The sequence below is a fragment of the Leucoraja erinacea genome, chromosome 1 (genome assembly GCF_028641065.1).
Source record: "Leucoraja erinacea ecotype New England chromosome 1, Leri_hhj_1, whole genome shotgun sequence".
Taxonomy (NCBI): domain Eukaryota; kingdom Metazoa; phylum Chordata; class Chondrichthyes; order Rajiformes; family Rajidae; genus Leucoraja; species Leucoraja erinaceus.
In genome coordinates, this window is record NC_073377.1 from 8,358,527 (window position 1) to 8,371,901 (window position 13,375).

Sequence of the window (13,375 nt, forward strand, 5' to 3'; positions counted from 1 at the left end):
CACTGTTGTGGGACGTATTACTGATGGGGACGAGTCAGAGTTTAGAAGAGAGATCGAGTGACTGACCATATGGTGCCAGCACAATAACCTGGCTCTCAACACCAACAAAACCAAGGAACTGATTGTGGACTTTGGAAGGGGTAGAATGGGGACCCACAGTCCCGTTTATATCAACGGGTCGATGGTGGAAAGGGTCAAGAACTTCAAATTCCTGGGCGTGCTTATATCTAAAGATCTTTCCTGGTCCGAGAATATTGGTACAGAGTTTGTATGTTCTTCCTGTGACCGTGTGGGTTTCTACGTTTACCTCCCACATTCCAAAGATGTGCAGCTTCTGTATCTTCTGTAAATTGTTCCTAGTGTGTAAGATAGTGCTGGTGTATGGGGTGATGGTCAGTTAGCATGAACTAGGTGGGCCAAACAGGTGGTTTCCACGCTGTATCTCTAAAAGTTAAAAGCAGGGGAATATTCAAGTCCCGATACACAACTTTGCAATGGGTGAGTGGGAACTCCCTGCCCTGCTGCAGAAAGGAATGATTGATTTACTGAATGAGATTGTGTTTCATTCGACAGGGGCCATCTGCAATGAACAGAAGAACCTTAATGAGACCTCTCTTGGAGTTAACTCGAGCCAGAACCGCCATTCAATATGATCATGGCTGAACTTCCAAAATCAGTACCCCGTTCCTGCTTTCTCCCCATATCCCTTGATTCTGTTAGCCCCAAGAGCTTTATTTAACTCTGTTCTTGAGAACATCCAGTGAATTGGCCTCCACTGCCTTCTGTGGCAGAGAATTCCACAGATTCACAACTCTCTGGGTGAAAACGTTTTTCCTTATCAGTGACCCCAGGTTCTGGACTCCCCCAACATCAGAAACATTTTTCCTGCATCTGGCCTGTCTAATCCCTTAAGAATTTTATATGTTTTCTATAAGATCACCCCCTCATCCTTGTAAATTCCAGGGAATTACAATTCCCTTTAGGATGTCATCATCATCCTGTCTCGGTAAACATCAGTCTATGGAAGGCTGTGTAAGGAAGGTGAGGACAGACACAATCAATTAGACAATTCTAATGCATTTTGAAAGCCTTCCAGCAATTGCTGCCTACTTTCAAAATGTTCTTTACGGAAAGAAAAGTTCCAAAGAGTCACAACAGTCTAAGGAAACAACCTTGGCTTCATTTCTGTCCTAAATGAGTGACTTCGTATGATCTTGTTGCTATTATTAATTTCCCAACTCACTATCTATTGATCAGTCAATTTAATGTTTCTTTTAAATATCTGCAGAGAAACTACAATTAGCACTTTTTACATTTCTGGCCAGCTGTGCTTTGCACTCCAATGCTTCCTTCCTCATTCATCTTTTAGTCATTCTTTGCTCTTTTTATATCCCACCACTTTCTTTCCGCAATTCTTTGTGCGTTTTCTGTAAGACTAATGATACTTATTTTGTGAATTACAGATAGTGGGTCCACCCCTTGGAATTTGCATTCTGCATTTCGAAAGATGCTCTTAGTTCAGTTTAGTTTATTGTCACGTGTACCAAGGTACAGTGAACAGCTTTTGTTCCGGGCTATCCAGTCAGTGGAAAGACAATACATGATTAGTACAATCGAGCGATTTACAGTGTATAGATGCATAAGGGAATAATGTTTAGTGCAAGGTAAAGCCAGCAAAGTCTGATCAAGGATAGTCCGACAGTCATCAATCAAGTCAAGTCGTCACATTTATTTATATAGCACATTTAAAAAACAACTCTCATTGGCCAAAGTGCTTTACATTTGTTATAAGAATAGTACAAACAAACAAACTACATACATACATATACATATAGCCCTCGCTCAGTGAACGTCAGGAAAGGCTTGGGAGTTTTTAGTCTTGACTTAAAGGAGTCGATGGAGGGGGCAGTTCTGATGGGAAGGGGGATGCTGTTCCACAGTCTAGGAGCTGCAACTGCAAAGGCGCGGTCGCCCCTGAGCTTATGCCTAGACTGTGGGATATTCAGCAGCCCCAAGTCGGCCGATCTGAGGGACCTGGAGGTGGAGTGGTGGGTGAGAAGACTTTTAATGTAGGAGGGGGCTTGTCCGTTGAGGGCTTTGTAGACATAGAGGAGGGTCGTCAAATGTATACGGAACCGCACAGGGAGCCAGTGGAGAGAGGCCAGGATCGGGGTGATGTGGTCCCTTTTTCGGGTGCCCGCCAGGAGTCTCGCTGTGGCGTTTTGGACCAGTTACAGGCGGGACAGGGAAGATTGGCTGATGCCAGTGTATAGAGAGTTGCAGTAATCTAGGCGGGTGGAGATAAATGTGTGGATGATCTTTTCGAGGTCAATAAAGTGGAGGAATTGTTTTATTTTAGCTATCGTCCGAAGCTGAAAGAAGCTAGCTATCAATGAGCTAGATAGTAGTTCAGCACTGCTCTCTGGTTACAAAATGTCTTGACTGTCTTATCCCTAAAAAATAACTGTGTTTACGCACCTTACCCCTCCATATCCGTATGTCGCCCTCTCCCCTGACTTTCAGTCTGAACACAGTCTTGACCCGAAACGTCATCCATTCCTTTTCTCCAGAGATGCTGCCTGTCCCGCTGAGTTACTCCAGCATTTTTGGTTTATCCTTAAAAATAACTATCCAGTTCACTCAATCCACCTCTGCTTTCGTGCCCTCATCATAAATTATAGCAGAATTAGGCCATTCGGCCCATCAGGTCCACTCCACCATTCAATGAAGCTGATCTATCTTTTCCTATCAACCCCATTCTCCTGCCTTCACCCCTGACACACATACTAATCAAGGATCTGTCAGTCCCCGCCTTAAAAAATATCCATTGACTTGGCCTCCACAGCCGTTTGTGGCAATGAATTCAACAGATTTACCAGACTATGACTGAAGAAATTTCTCCTCATATCCTTCCTAAATTATTGTTCTTGATTTAAGTTTGAAATACTTTCCTCCCACCCATTCTCTCAATTTGAGTTTAAAATCAATTGTCTTATCATTGTCATCAACTACAGTTGCTTGCCAGATGAGGTCATTAATTAATTTAAGAAAATCATTTTTTTCCCCTACAGATGCTGGTAATCTGAAATAAAAATAGCAAGAGCTGGAAACACAGCCGTCGAGACAGCAGACGTGGAAATTAACAAAATAATTCACATTTCAGGTCAAAGGTCTTTAATTAGATATTATTGGACTTCAAATGTTATATCTTTGCAATAAAATGTTCAACCCTTTATCTTTATTTGTATCTGTGCACTGTGGATGGCCTGATTGTATTCATGTATAGTATTTCCTTTGGCTGGATAGCACGCAATAAAAGCTTTTCACTGTATCTCGGTACATGTCACAATAATGATCTAAACTAAGAGGACCTGCATTCACTCACATGTCCAGTTTATGTCTGAATGGTGCCAAGCTCTGCGTGTTGTGGAAGTCCACTCAACCCGTCAAGCGGTGGTGTCCTGAAAACCTCATTACAGGTTGTCCCCGGTTTACGAACACTACACTTATAGACATCCCTACATATGAACGGCTTCCTATAATGTTATTCGATTCTAAAGTCCAACAAGGGTTCACGTTAGTTTGGCAGAACCAGTGTCCTCTCTCCCCTCTCTCCACTTAAAGTAATTGTGCAATCTCGTTATAACCATATAACCATATAACAATTACAGCACGGAAACAGGCCATCTCGGCCCTACAAGTCCGTGCCGAACAAATTTTTTTTCCCCTTAGTCCCACCTGCCTGCACTCATACCATAACCCTCCATTCCCTTCTCATCCATATGCCTATCCAATTTATTTTTAAATGATACCAATGAACCTGCCTCCACCACTTCCACTGGAAGCTCATTCCACACCGCCACCACTCTCTGAGTAAAGAAGTTCCCCCTCATATTACCCCTAAGCTTCTGTCCCTTAATTCTGAAGTCATGTCCTCTTGTTTGAATCTTCCCTATTCTCAAAGGGAAAAGCTTGTCCACATCAACTCTGTCTATCCCTCTCATCATTTTAAAGACCTCTATCAGGTCCCCCCTTAACCTTCTGCGCTCCAGAGAATAAAGACCTAACTTATTCAACCTATCTCTGTAACTTAGTTGTTTAGTCGTTAGCCTTATGTACCTACAATACTGTGGTATATCATGTGATTTTTGCGTATTTCCCAAACCTACGGACAAAATCAACAGAGTCATTGAGTCACAGTGTTACAGCATGGAAACAGGCCCTTCAGCCCAACGTGCCCACACTGACCAACGTCCCATCTACACTAGTCCCACCTGCATGCGGTATCTCACATCGTTCATTTTCAATAAAGAGGTTTCTTGGCAAGTATAGCACAATGGCTTTGAAATATTTCATAATATCATTCAGGAAACAAAACTGCAGTTTCAGTTTCCTCTTGTTGTGCTCAGAAATCCAGCTGGTAGATTTTTCCATTCTCAATTACTGTAACATTCAACCCTGGTGTGGTCTCACAGTCTGGGGCCGGTTGGTGAGGAAATCCTTTATCCAGGCACATGTGACAGTGGGAGGCCGAGAGTGACCAGTTTACCTATGAGAGTGACCAGTTTATCCCTATGAGAAACTGCCCCGGCTGTCGGACTTCTGAAGTAAGTAGTTTCGCTGGCATAAACCGAGGTGGCTTGGTTCATGAATTACAACAGAATCTTTGGGTCAAGCCATCAATGCTAAATAAGTCACATTGCTGCCCCTTTTATTTAGACACAGATTAGATCCTTTCCTTCACTCCACCATTGTAAACTAAGTACATTGTGTACTCCCTGGAGTTTAGAAGAATGAGGGGGGACCTCATTGAAACATACAGAATAGTGAAAGGCTTGGATAGAGTATATGTGGAGAGGATGTTTCCACTCGTGGGAGAGTCTAGGACTAGAGGTCATAGCCTCAGAATGAAAGGGCGTTCTTTTAGGAAGGAGATGAGGAGAGTCAGAGGGTGGTGAATATGTGGAGTTCTTTGCCACAGGAGGCTTTGGAGGCCAAGTCAGTGGATATTTTTAATGCAGAGATAGATAGATTCTTGATTAGTACGGGTGCCAGAGGTTATGGGGAGAAGGCAGGAGAATGGGTTTAGGAAGGAGAGATAGATCAGCCATGATTGAATGGCGGAGTAGACTTGATGACCATCGAGAGCATCCTTACCAACTGCATCACAGTAGGGTATGGCAACTGCTCTGTCTCCGACCGGAAGGCATTGCAGAGGGTGGTGAAAATTGCCCAACGCATCACCGGTTCCTCGCTCCCCTCCATTGAGTCTGTCCAAAGCAAGCGCTGTCTGCGGAGGGCGCTCAGCATCGCCAAGGACTGCTCTCACCCCAACCATGGACTGTTTACCCTCCTACCATCCGGGAGGCGCTATAGGTCTCTCCGTTGCCGAACCAGCAGGTCGAGGAACAGCTTCTTTCCGGCGGCTGTCACTCTACTCAACAACGTACCTCGGTGACTGCCAATCACCATCCCCCCCACCCCCCAGACACTTATTATTATTTATTCAAATAGTTTGCTATGTCGCTCTTCCAGGGAGATGCTAAATGCATTTCGTTGTCTCTGTACTGTACACTGACAATGACAATTAAAATTGAATCTGAATCTGAATCTGAAGGAGCCGACTGGCCTAATTCTACCTATTCATTATGACCTTATGAACTGGCTTCAAACACAAAGGAATGGATAAAGGTTTGAAGAAGGGCCTCAACTCAAAATTTCACCCATTCCTACTATCCAGAGATGCTGTTTGTCCCGCTGAGTTACTCAAGCACGTCTATCTTCCGAATGGATAACCGTCAGGCTTGGGAAGCCTGGATGATTTTCTTGTTACTTTAGACTTTAGAGACTCACGCGTGGAATCAGGCCCTTCGGCCCACCAGCAATCACCCATACACTATCCTGCACTATCCTACACACTATGGACAATTTTACAACTTACCACAGCCAAGTAACCTACAAACCTGTACGTCTTTGGAGTGTGGGAGGAAACTAGAGAACCCAGAGAAAACCCACGCGTTCACAGGTAGAACATAGAGATAGCACCCGTAGTCAGGATTAAACCCGGTTTTCTGCCGCTCTACCACAACGCCACGTGCCACCCTAAGCAGCTACATCTTGTTCTGGGCCCAGCTTTCCTTCATTTCTGTAAAATGTGAAATCTTAATACCAGAAGGACACAAAGCACTGGAGTAACTCAACAGGTCAGGCAGCATGTCTGGAAAACATGGGTGGGTGACATTTCAGGGTGGGACCCTTCTTCAAACTGATTCATACTGAATGGTTCTGAATCTTCATACCACACTGGTTTTATGAGGCAATTCCGATTACTTTTTAGGGTGTGTGGTCCAAACCTATCTCATATTATTTTCGTTTGTTCTCAGGATGTGGTCGGCACACATTTATCTCCCATCCCCACTGCCCGAGAGAGCAGCAGAGAGACTGTGACTGAAACCATGCAATAGAATAATTGGTGAGACCGACCGGGTGGTGGCCTTACAGCAACCAACCAATTCTCTACGACACAAAGTTGCAAGGTATCAACTGCTCAACACTCCGCCAATAAGCCACAATCCCACTGCAACCCTCCAACTGGCCTCCCAACATAGTCCTAGAGTCATACAGCATAGAAACAGGCCCTTCAGCCAACGCCAAGCAGCATGCCCCACCTACACTAGTCCCACCATATCCCTCTGAAACTAAACAAAAACCCTCTAAACCCTCCAAGCCCAGAACAAGAGCAAAATGGGCTCTTCATTGGCAAAATGAATCAGAATTGTTGCTTTTGACTCTAAATGACTGCTGTTCTCAGGGTGGGAAAAGTTGCTAACTTTAGTGAGATTCAAAATCAAAGCAGTGGCTAATAAGACAAAGGGAGAAGATAGAACAAAGAACAGCACAGGAACTGGAACAAGCTCTTCAGCCCACAATGACCACACCAAACATGATGCCAAATTAATCAAATCTCTTCTGCATGTAATTCATATCCCTCCATTGCCTGCCTATATTAAAGCTTCTTCAATGCCACGACTGTATCTGACTCAACCACCATCCTGGGTTACACCTTACATAGATACATAGATAGACAATAGGTGCAGGAGTAGGCCATTCGGCCCTTCGAGCCAGCACCGCCATTCGATGTGATCATGGCTGATCATCCACAATCAGTACCCTGTTCCCGCCTTTTCCCCATACCCCTTGATTCCGCTAGCCCGAAGAGCTCCATTTAACTCTCTTTTAAATGCATCCAGTGAATCGGCCTTCTGAGGCAGAGAATTCCACAAATTCACAACTCTGTGTGAAAAAGTTTTTCCTCATCTCAGTTCTAAATGGCCTACCCCTTATTCTTAAACTCTGGCCCCAGGTTCTGGACCCCCCCCCCCCCCACCTCACCCCCCCCAACATTGGGAACATGTCTCCTGCATCAAACAAGTTCAATCCCTTAATAATTTTATGTTTCTATAAGATCCCCTCTCATCCTTTTAAATTCCAGTGAATACAAGCCCAGTCGCTCCATTCTTTCATCATATGACAGTTCCGCCGTCCCAGGAGTTGACCTCATGATCCTACGCTGCACTCCCTCAATAGCAAGAATGTCGTTCTTTAAATTAGGCGACTAAAACTGCACACAATACTCCAGTTGTGGTCTCACCTGGACCCTGCACAACTGCAGAAGGACCTCTTTGCTCCTATACTCAACTCTTCTAGTTATGAAGGCCAACATGCCATTTTGCTTTCTTCACTGCCTTTCAGTGACTGATGTACAAGGACACCCAGGTCTCGTTGTACTTCCTCTTTTCCCAACTTGAACACCATTCAGATAATAATCTGCCTTCCCGTTCTTGCTTCTAACCCCACATTTATCCACATTAAACTGCATCTGCCATGCATCTGCCAACTCATCCAACCTGTCCAAGTCACTCTGCATCCTCATAGCATCCTCATCACAGTTCACACTGCCACCCAGCTTTGTGTCATCTGCAAATTTGCTAATGTTACTTTTAATTCCTTCATCTAAATCATTAATATATATTGTAAATAGCTGCGGTCCAAGCACCGAGCCTTGCGGCACCCCACTAGTCACTGCCTGCCATTCTGAAAGGGACCAGTTAATCCCTACTCTTTGTTTCCTGTCTGCAAACCAATTTTCTATCTATGTCAATACCCTACCCCTAATACCATGTGCTCTCATTTTGCCCACTAATCTCTTGTGTGGGATCCTATCAAATGCTTTCTGAAAGTCCAGGTACACTACACATCCACTGGCTCTCCCTTGTCCATTTTACCTATTACTTCCTCAAAAAATCCAGAAGATTTGTCAAGCATGATTTCCCCTTCATAAATCCATGCTGACTTGGACCGATCCTGTTACTGCTATCCAAATGCGCCGCAATTCCATAGAAACATAGAAACATAGAAATTAGGTGCAGGAGTAGGCCATTCGGCCCTTCGAGCCTGCACCGCCATTCAATATGATCATGGCTGATCATCCAACTCAGTATCCCGTACCTGCCTTCTCTCCATACCCCCTGATCCCCTTAGCCACAAGGGCCACATCTAACTCCCTCTTAAATATAGCCAATGAACTGGCCTCAACTACCCTCTGTGGCAGAGAGTTCCAGAGATTCACCATCTTTGATAATCGACTCCAGCATCTTCCCCACCACCAATGTCAGGCTATAATTCCCTGTTTCCTGTCTCCCTCCTTTCTTAAAAAGTGGGATAACATTAGCTACCTTACAATCCACAGGAACTGATCCAGAAACTATAAAACATTGGAAAATGATCACCAATGCATCCACAATTTCTAGAGCCACCTCCTTGAGTATGCAAGGATGCAGACCATCAGGGGATTTATCAGCCTTCAGTCCCATCAGTCTACTCAACACCATTTCCTGACTAATGCGAATTTCCTTCAGTTGCTCAGTCACCCTAGGTCCTCTGTCCACTAGTACACTTGGGAGATTGTTTGTGCCTTCTGCATTAATTTGTACTGCCATCCATGTAAATCATTCTATGAAGCATAACAACAGATGACTCCACACAAGCTTCCTCCAGGAAGATCTGAAAGCCAATTTGGTGCACTTATTGCTATAAGATAAGGTGCTTATTTATAAAGACAATGGTGAAGATGTTCTTGAATTAAGAAGTAATACTGCCTACTGCCCTATCAGGGTATTGGAAGCAGAAATTTGCTATGTCGCTCTTCCAGGGAGATGCTAAATGCATTTCGTTGTCTCTGTACTGTACACTGACAATGACAATTAAAATTGAATCTGAATCTGAAACCCTCACCAGAGGAGCAGCACGATGGTGCAACAGTAGAGTTGCTGCCTTACATCACAAGAGGCCTAGGTTCGATTTTGACGATGGGTCTCTCTGTACGGAGTTTGTACGTTTTGACTGCGTGGGTTTCCTTCAGGTGCTCCGTATTCCTCCCACATTCCAAAAACATGTGGGTTTGTAGGTTAATTGCTTCTGTCCCTAGTGTGTAGGGAAGGACTAGTGTATGGGTGATCATCGTTCGACAAGGACTCGGTGGGCCGAATGACCTGTTCTCACTCTGTATCCCGAAACATTTAAAAGATATCTGGATGAGTATTTGTAGAGCAATGGCCTGTAAGGCTAACAACCAAGAGCTAGGAAGGATGAGCTAACGATTTGGCGACCTATTGAAAAATGGAAGTGATTTTGGTAGGTCTCCAAGACTAGGCTGATTACTAAGACGCAAAGACATACCACTAGGCCCAGCTACAATTCCAGTAACGTCAATAACATTTTACAATTATTAAATTATTTTTTAACAGCCATAAGGTAGCGCATGCTTACACGAGTTTTATATCCACATAATCAGATTACATTCCATCTGTTTCAGAATTCTGAAGAGTCCTTGTTTTGCTCCACAAGTGACTGTTATATTTAATGGTTGCATGTGACACAGAAAAGTCACAAGGGAGCATCATGACTTGTGAATAATTAGTGGAAGACCAAATATTTTAAAAGCAAATCCCTTTTTTCCCCTTTTCTCCCATCTGCCTAGAGATTTATGTTGGGCTGCCGCAAGTAGGAATTTCATTGTTCCGTTTCGGGAAATATGACAATAAATCATTCCGGGCTCTTGATCTGAGGAGGAGGATGAACAACGTCAGGTTCCAAGTGCGGACATTTATCGGATGAAACAAGCCAGCGAGTCCTCAATGTCATGGGTGTGTTTAAGGGGGTCGGGTCCTCCTCTGTATTATGGAGTTGTTCTAGTTAGGATATCTGGTGGCCGACTAGGAAAAGGGGAGATGCAGCGAGACCTGGGTGTCATGGTACACCAGTCATTGAAGGTAGGCATGCAGGTGCAGCAGGCAGTGAAGAAAGCAAATGGTATGTTAGCTTTCATAGCAAAAGGATTTGAGTATAGGAGCAGGGAGGTTCTACTGCAGTTGTACAGGGTCTTGGTGAGACCACACCTGGAGTATTGCGTACAGTTTTGGTCTCCAAATCTGAGGAAGGACATTATTGCCATAGAGGGAATGCAGAGACGGTTCACCAGACTGATTCCTGGGATGTCAGGACTGTCTTATGAAGAAAGACTGGATAGACTTGGTTTATACTCTCTAGAATTTAGGAGATTGAGAGGGGATCTTATAGAAATTTACAAAATTCTTAAGGGGTTGGACAGGCTAGATGCAGGAAGATTGCCCCCGATGTTGGGGAAGTCCAGGACAAGGGGTCACAGCTTAAGGATAAGGGGGAAATCCTTTAAAACCGAGATGAGAAGAACTTTTTACACACAGAGAGTGGTGAATCTCTGGAACTCTCTGCCACAGAGGGTAGTCGAGGCTAGTTCATTGGCTATATTTAAGAGGGAGTTAGATGTGGCCCTTGTGGCTAAGGGGATCAGAGGGTATGGAGAGAAAGCAGGTACGGGATACTGAGTTGGATGATCAGCCATGATCGTATTGAATGGCGGTGCAGGCTCGAAGGGCCGAATGGTCTACTCCTGCACCTAATTTCTATGTTTCTATGATAGAGAGGGAATCACGAGCACAGTCCTGGTCACCACAATACAGAAAGAATATGATAGCGGTGTTGGGGAGAATGTGACCGGGAACAATGATTTAGTTATGGGCTAGGCTGACATGGTCTTTCAAACCGTGGAGACCAAGTGAGGGTGTTTGTGTTCGCTGAGATAATAGAATTATGGTTTAAGTTTATGTTTATTATTTTCAAATAAACCGAGGTACAGTGAAGTTTTGTTTTGCCTATTATCCAAGCAGATCAGATAATACCACGTAATTTTTCCTTTGGAAAGAAGATGAGGAGGAATTTCTTTCGTCAGAGGGTGGTGAATCTGTGGAATTCTTTGGCGCAGACGACTGCGCAGACCAAGTCATTGGGTATTTTTAAGATGGAGATTATTGGTTAGTAAAGTTGTCAGTAAGTGGGGAGAAGGCAGGAGAATGGGGTTGAGAGGGAAAGCGAGATCAGCCATGATTGAATAGCGGAGTAGACTTGATGGGCCGAATGGCCTAATTCGGATCTATAACTTTATGAACTAATGAATCACCTTGTTGTTTATTGACGTCCGACACAAAGTTCATTGCCACACTCCCCAAACAGGAGTTGTACTTCAAAACACTTTTCACTGGCGTTAACATGCTTTAGAACATCTTGGGATGTCCTGCAGCGAATTATATAAACAAAACAAGTTTTTCTTAAGTCGACAATTCTCAACTCAGCCTTGACAACATTGACGTCCTCGGTGTTACAATGGACCCAGGAGTTATACATTTTGCGTTGGAAAGAACTGCAGATGCTGGTTTAAATCGAAGATAGACCCAAAATGCTGGAGTAACTCAGCGGGATAGTAGGCAGCATCTCTGGAGAGAAGGAATGGGTGATGTTTCGGGTCGAGACCCTTCTTCAGTCTGAGTTACCCCAGCACGGGATACTGAGTTGGATGATCAGCCATGATCATATTGAATGGCGGTGCAGGATCGAAGGGCCGAATGGCCTACTCCTACACCTATTTTCTATGTTTCTATTTGATGTGTCTATCTTCGTTATGCAGATCTTGCTTTCTGTTTGGGAGGCAGCGTGTGTGTGTGGTTGAACAGAGAGAGAGAGAGAGAGGGGGCTTCAGAAGGAGTTGAGTTTCATTTGGTTGACAAGTGTTTGCAAGTACGAGAGTTGGACCCAGTGCACAGAGACGTGTGAAACAGCAACGCCCCGCTGCCTGGATGCAGAGAGTAGTAGGTTAAGGGCGGGTCATGTCACCTTGCACCAGCCCTCAACTTGCACCCAGCCCGACCCCCTCCCCTCCCCTCTACCCCCGTTACCTGCCGTGATGTTTCCCTGCAGCCGTACCACGTACGCTACCCCGTAGATCTGCGGGGAGGTGCCGTTCAGGACGACCTGGAACCAGTTGGGATCGGCCACCGCCGTGCACAGGGCGACCACCGAGAAGCACTGGGTGACAGCGGCGGGCAGGTTGCGATTGACCCGCAGCCTGCTTGCCATCGCCACTGCCACTGGCGGCTGCTGCTGCTGCTGCTGCATTCGGCCCGGGACACGGACACGGACACAGACAGACACCGCCTGACGCACCACCGGCGTCCGTCTGACGACACACAGAGGGAGCACTGTTAACCCCCTCCCTCCCTCCCTCCCTGCCTGTGCAACCCAACGCTGGCTGGATCCTCCTGTCCACATCAGATCACAAGTGCTGTGATCTGATGCATTTCGTTGTCTCTGTACTGTACACTGACAATGACAATTAAATTGAATCTGAATCTGAATCTGAAGTGATAGGAGTAGAATTAGGCCATTCGGTCCATCAATCATGGCTGATCTGTCTCCCCCTCCTAATCACATTCTCCTGCCTTCTCCCCATAACCCTCAGGTACCTGTACTAATCGAGAATCTATCTATCTCTGCCTTAAATATATCCACTGACTTGGCCTCCAAAGCCTTCTGTGGCAAATAATTCCACAGATTCACCACCCTCTGACGAAATAAATTCCTCCTCATCTTATTCCTAAAAGGACTTCCTTTAATTCTGAGGCTATGGCCTCTAATCCTAGACCCTCCCACTAGCGGAAACATCCACTCCACATCCACTTTCACTATTCACTTCACTTTCACCAAGCCTTTCACTATTCTGTACCTTTCAATGAGGTCCCCCCTCATTCTTCTAAACATCCAATTGCCTGTTGCTGAGTTACTCCAGCATTTTGTCTCTCTTCAGTGTAAACCAGCATCTGCAGTTCCGTCCTACACAGAATGAAAACAGGCCTTTCAGATCACCGAGTCCACCTAAACATCAATCTCCTGTTATAAATTCATAGTGATGCAATGTGGAAACTGGCCCTTCGGCCCAATTTGG

The 13,375-nt window shown here is 45.0% G+C and overlaps 1 protein-coding gene across 1 annotated transcript in view; it reads right to left on the reverse strand.

Annotated features, from left to right (window-relative positions):
* The window catches only part of LOC129704641 (transmembrane protein 127), a 34,075-nt gene extending 21,458 nt beyond the window's left edge, over positions 1-12,617 (reverse strand). Inside the window, exon 1 of the mRNA XM_055647944.1 lies at positions 12,330-12,617. Coding sequence (XP_055503919.1) covers positions 12,330-12,549 — 220 coding nt within the window. The 5' untranslated portion in view covers positions 12,550-12,617. The remainder of the gene's footprint in view (positions 1-12,329) is intronic.
* Between the last annotated feature and the right edge of the window lie 758 nt (positions 12,618-13,375).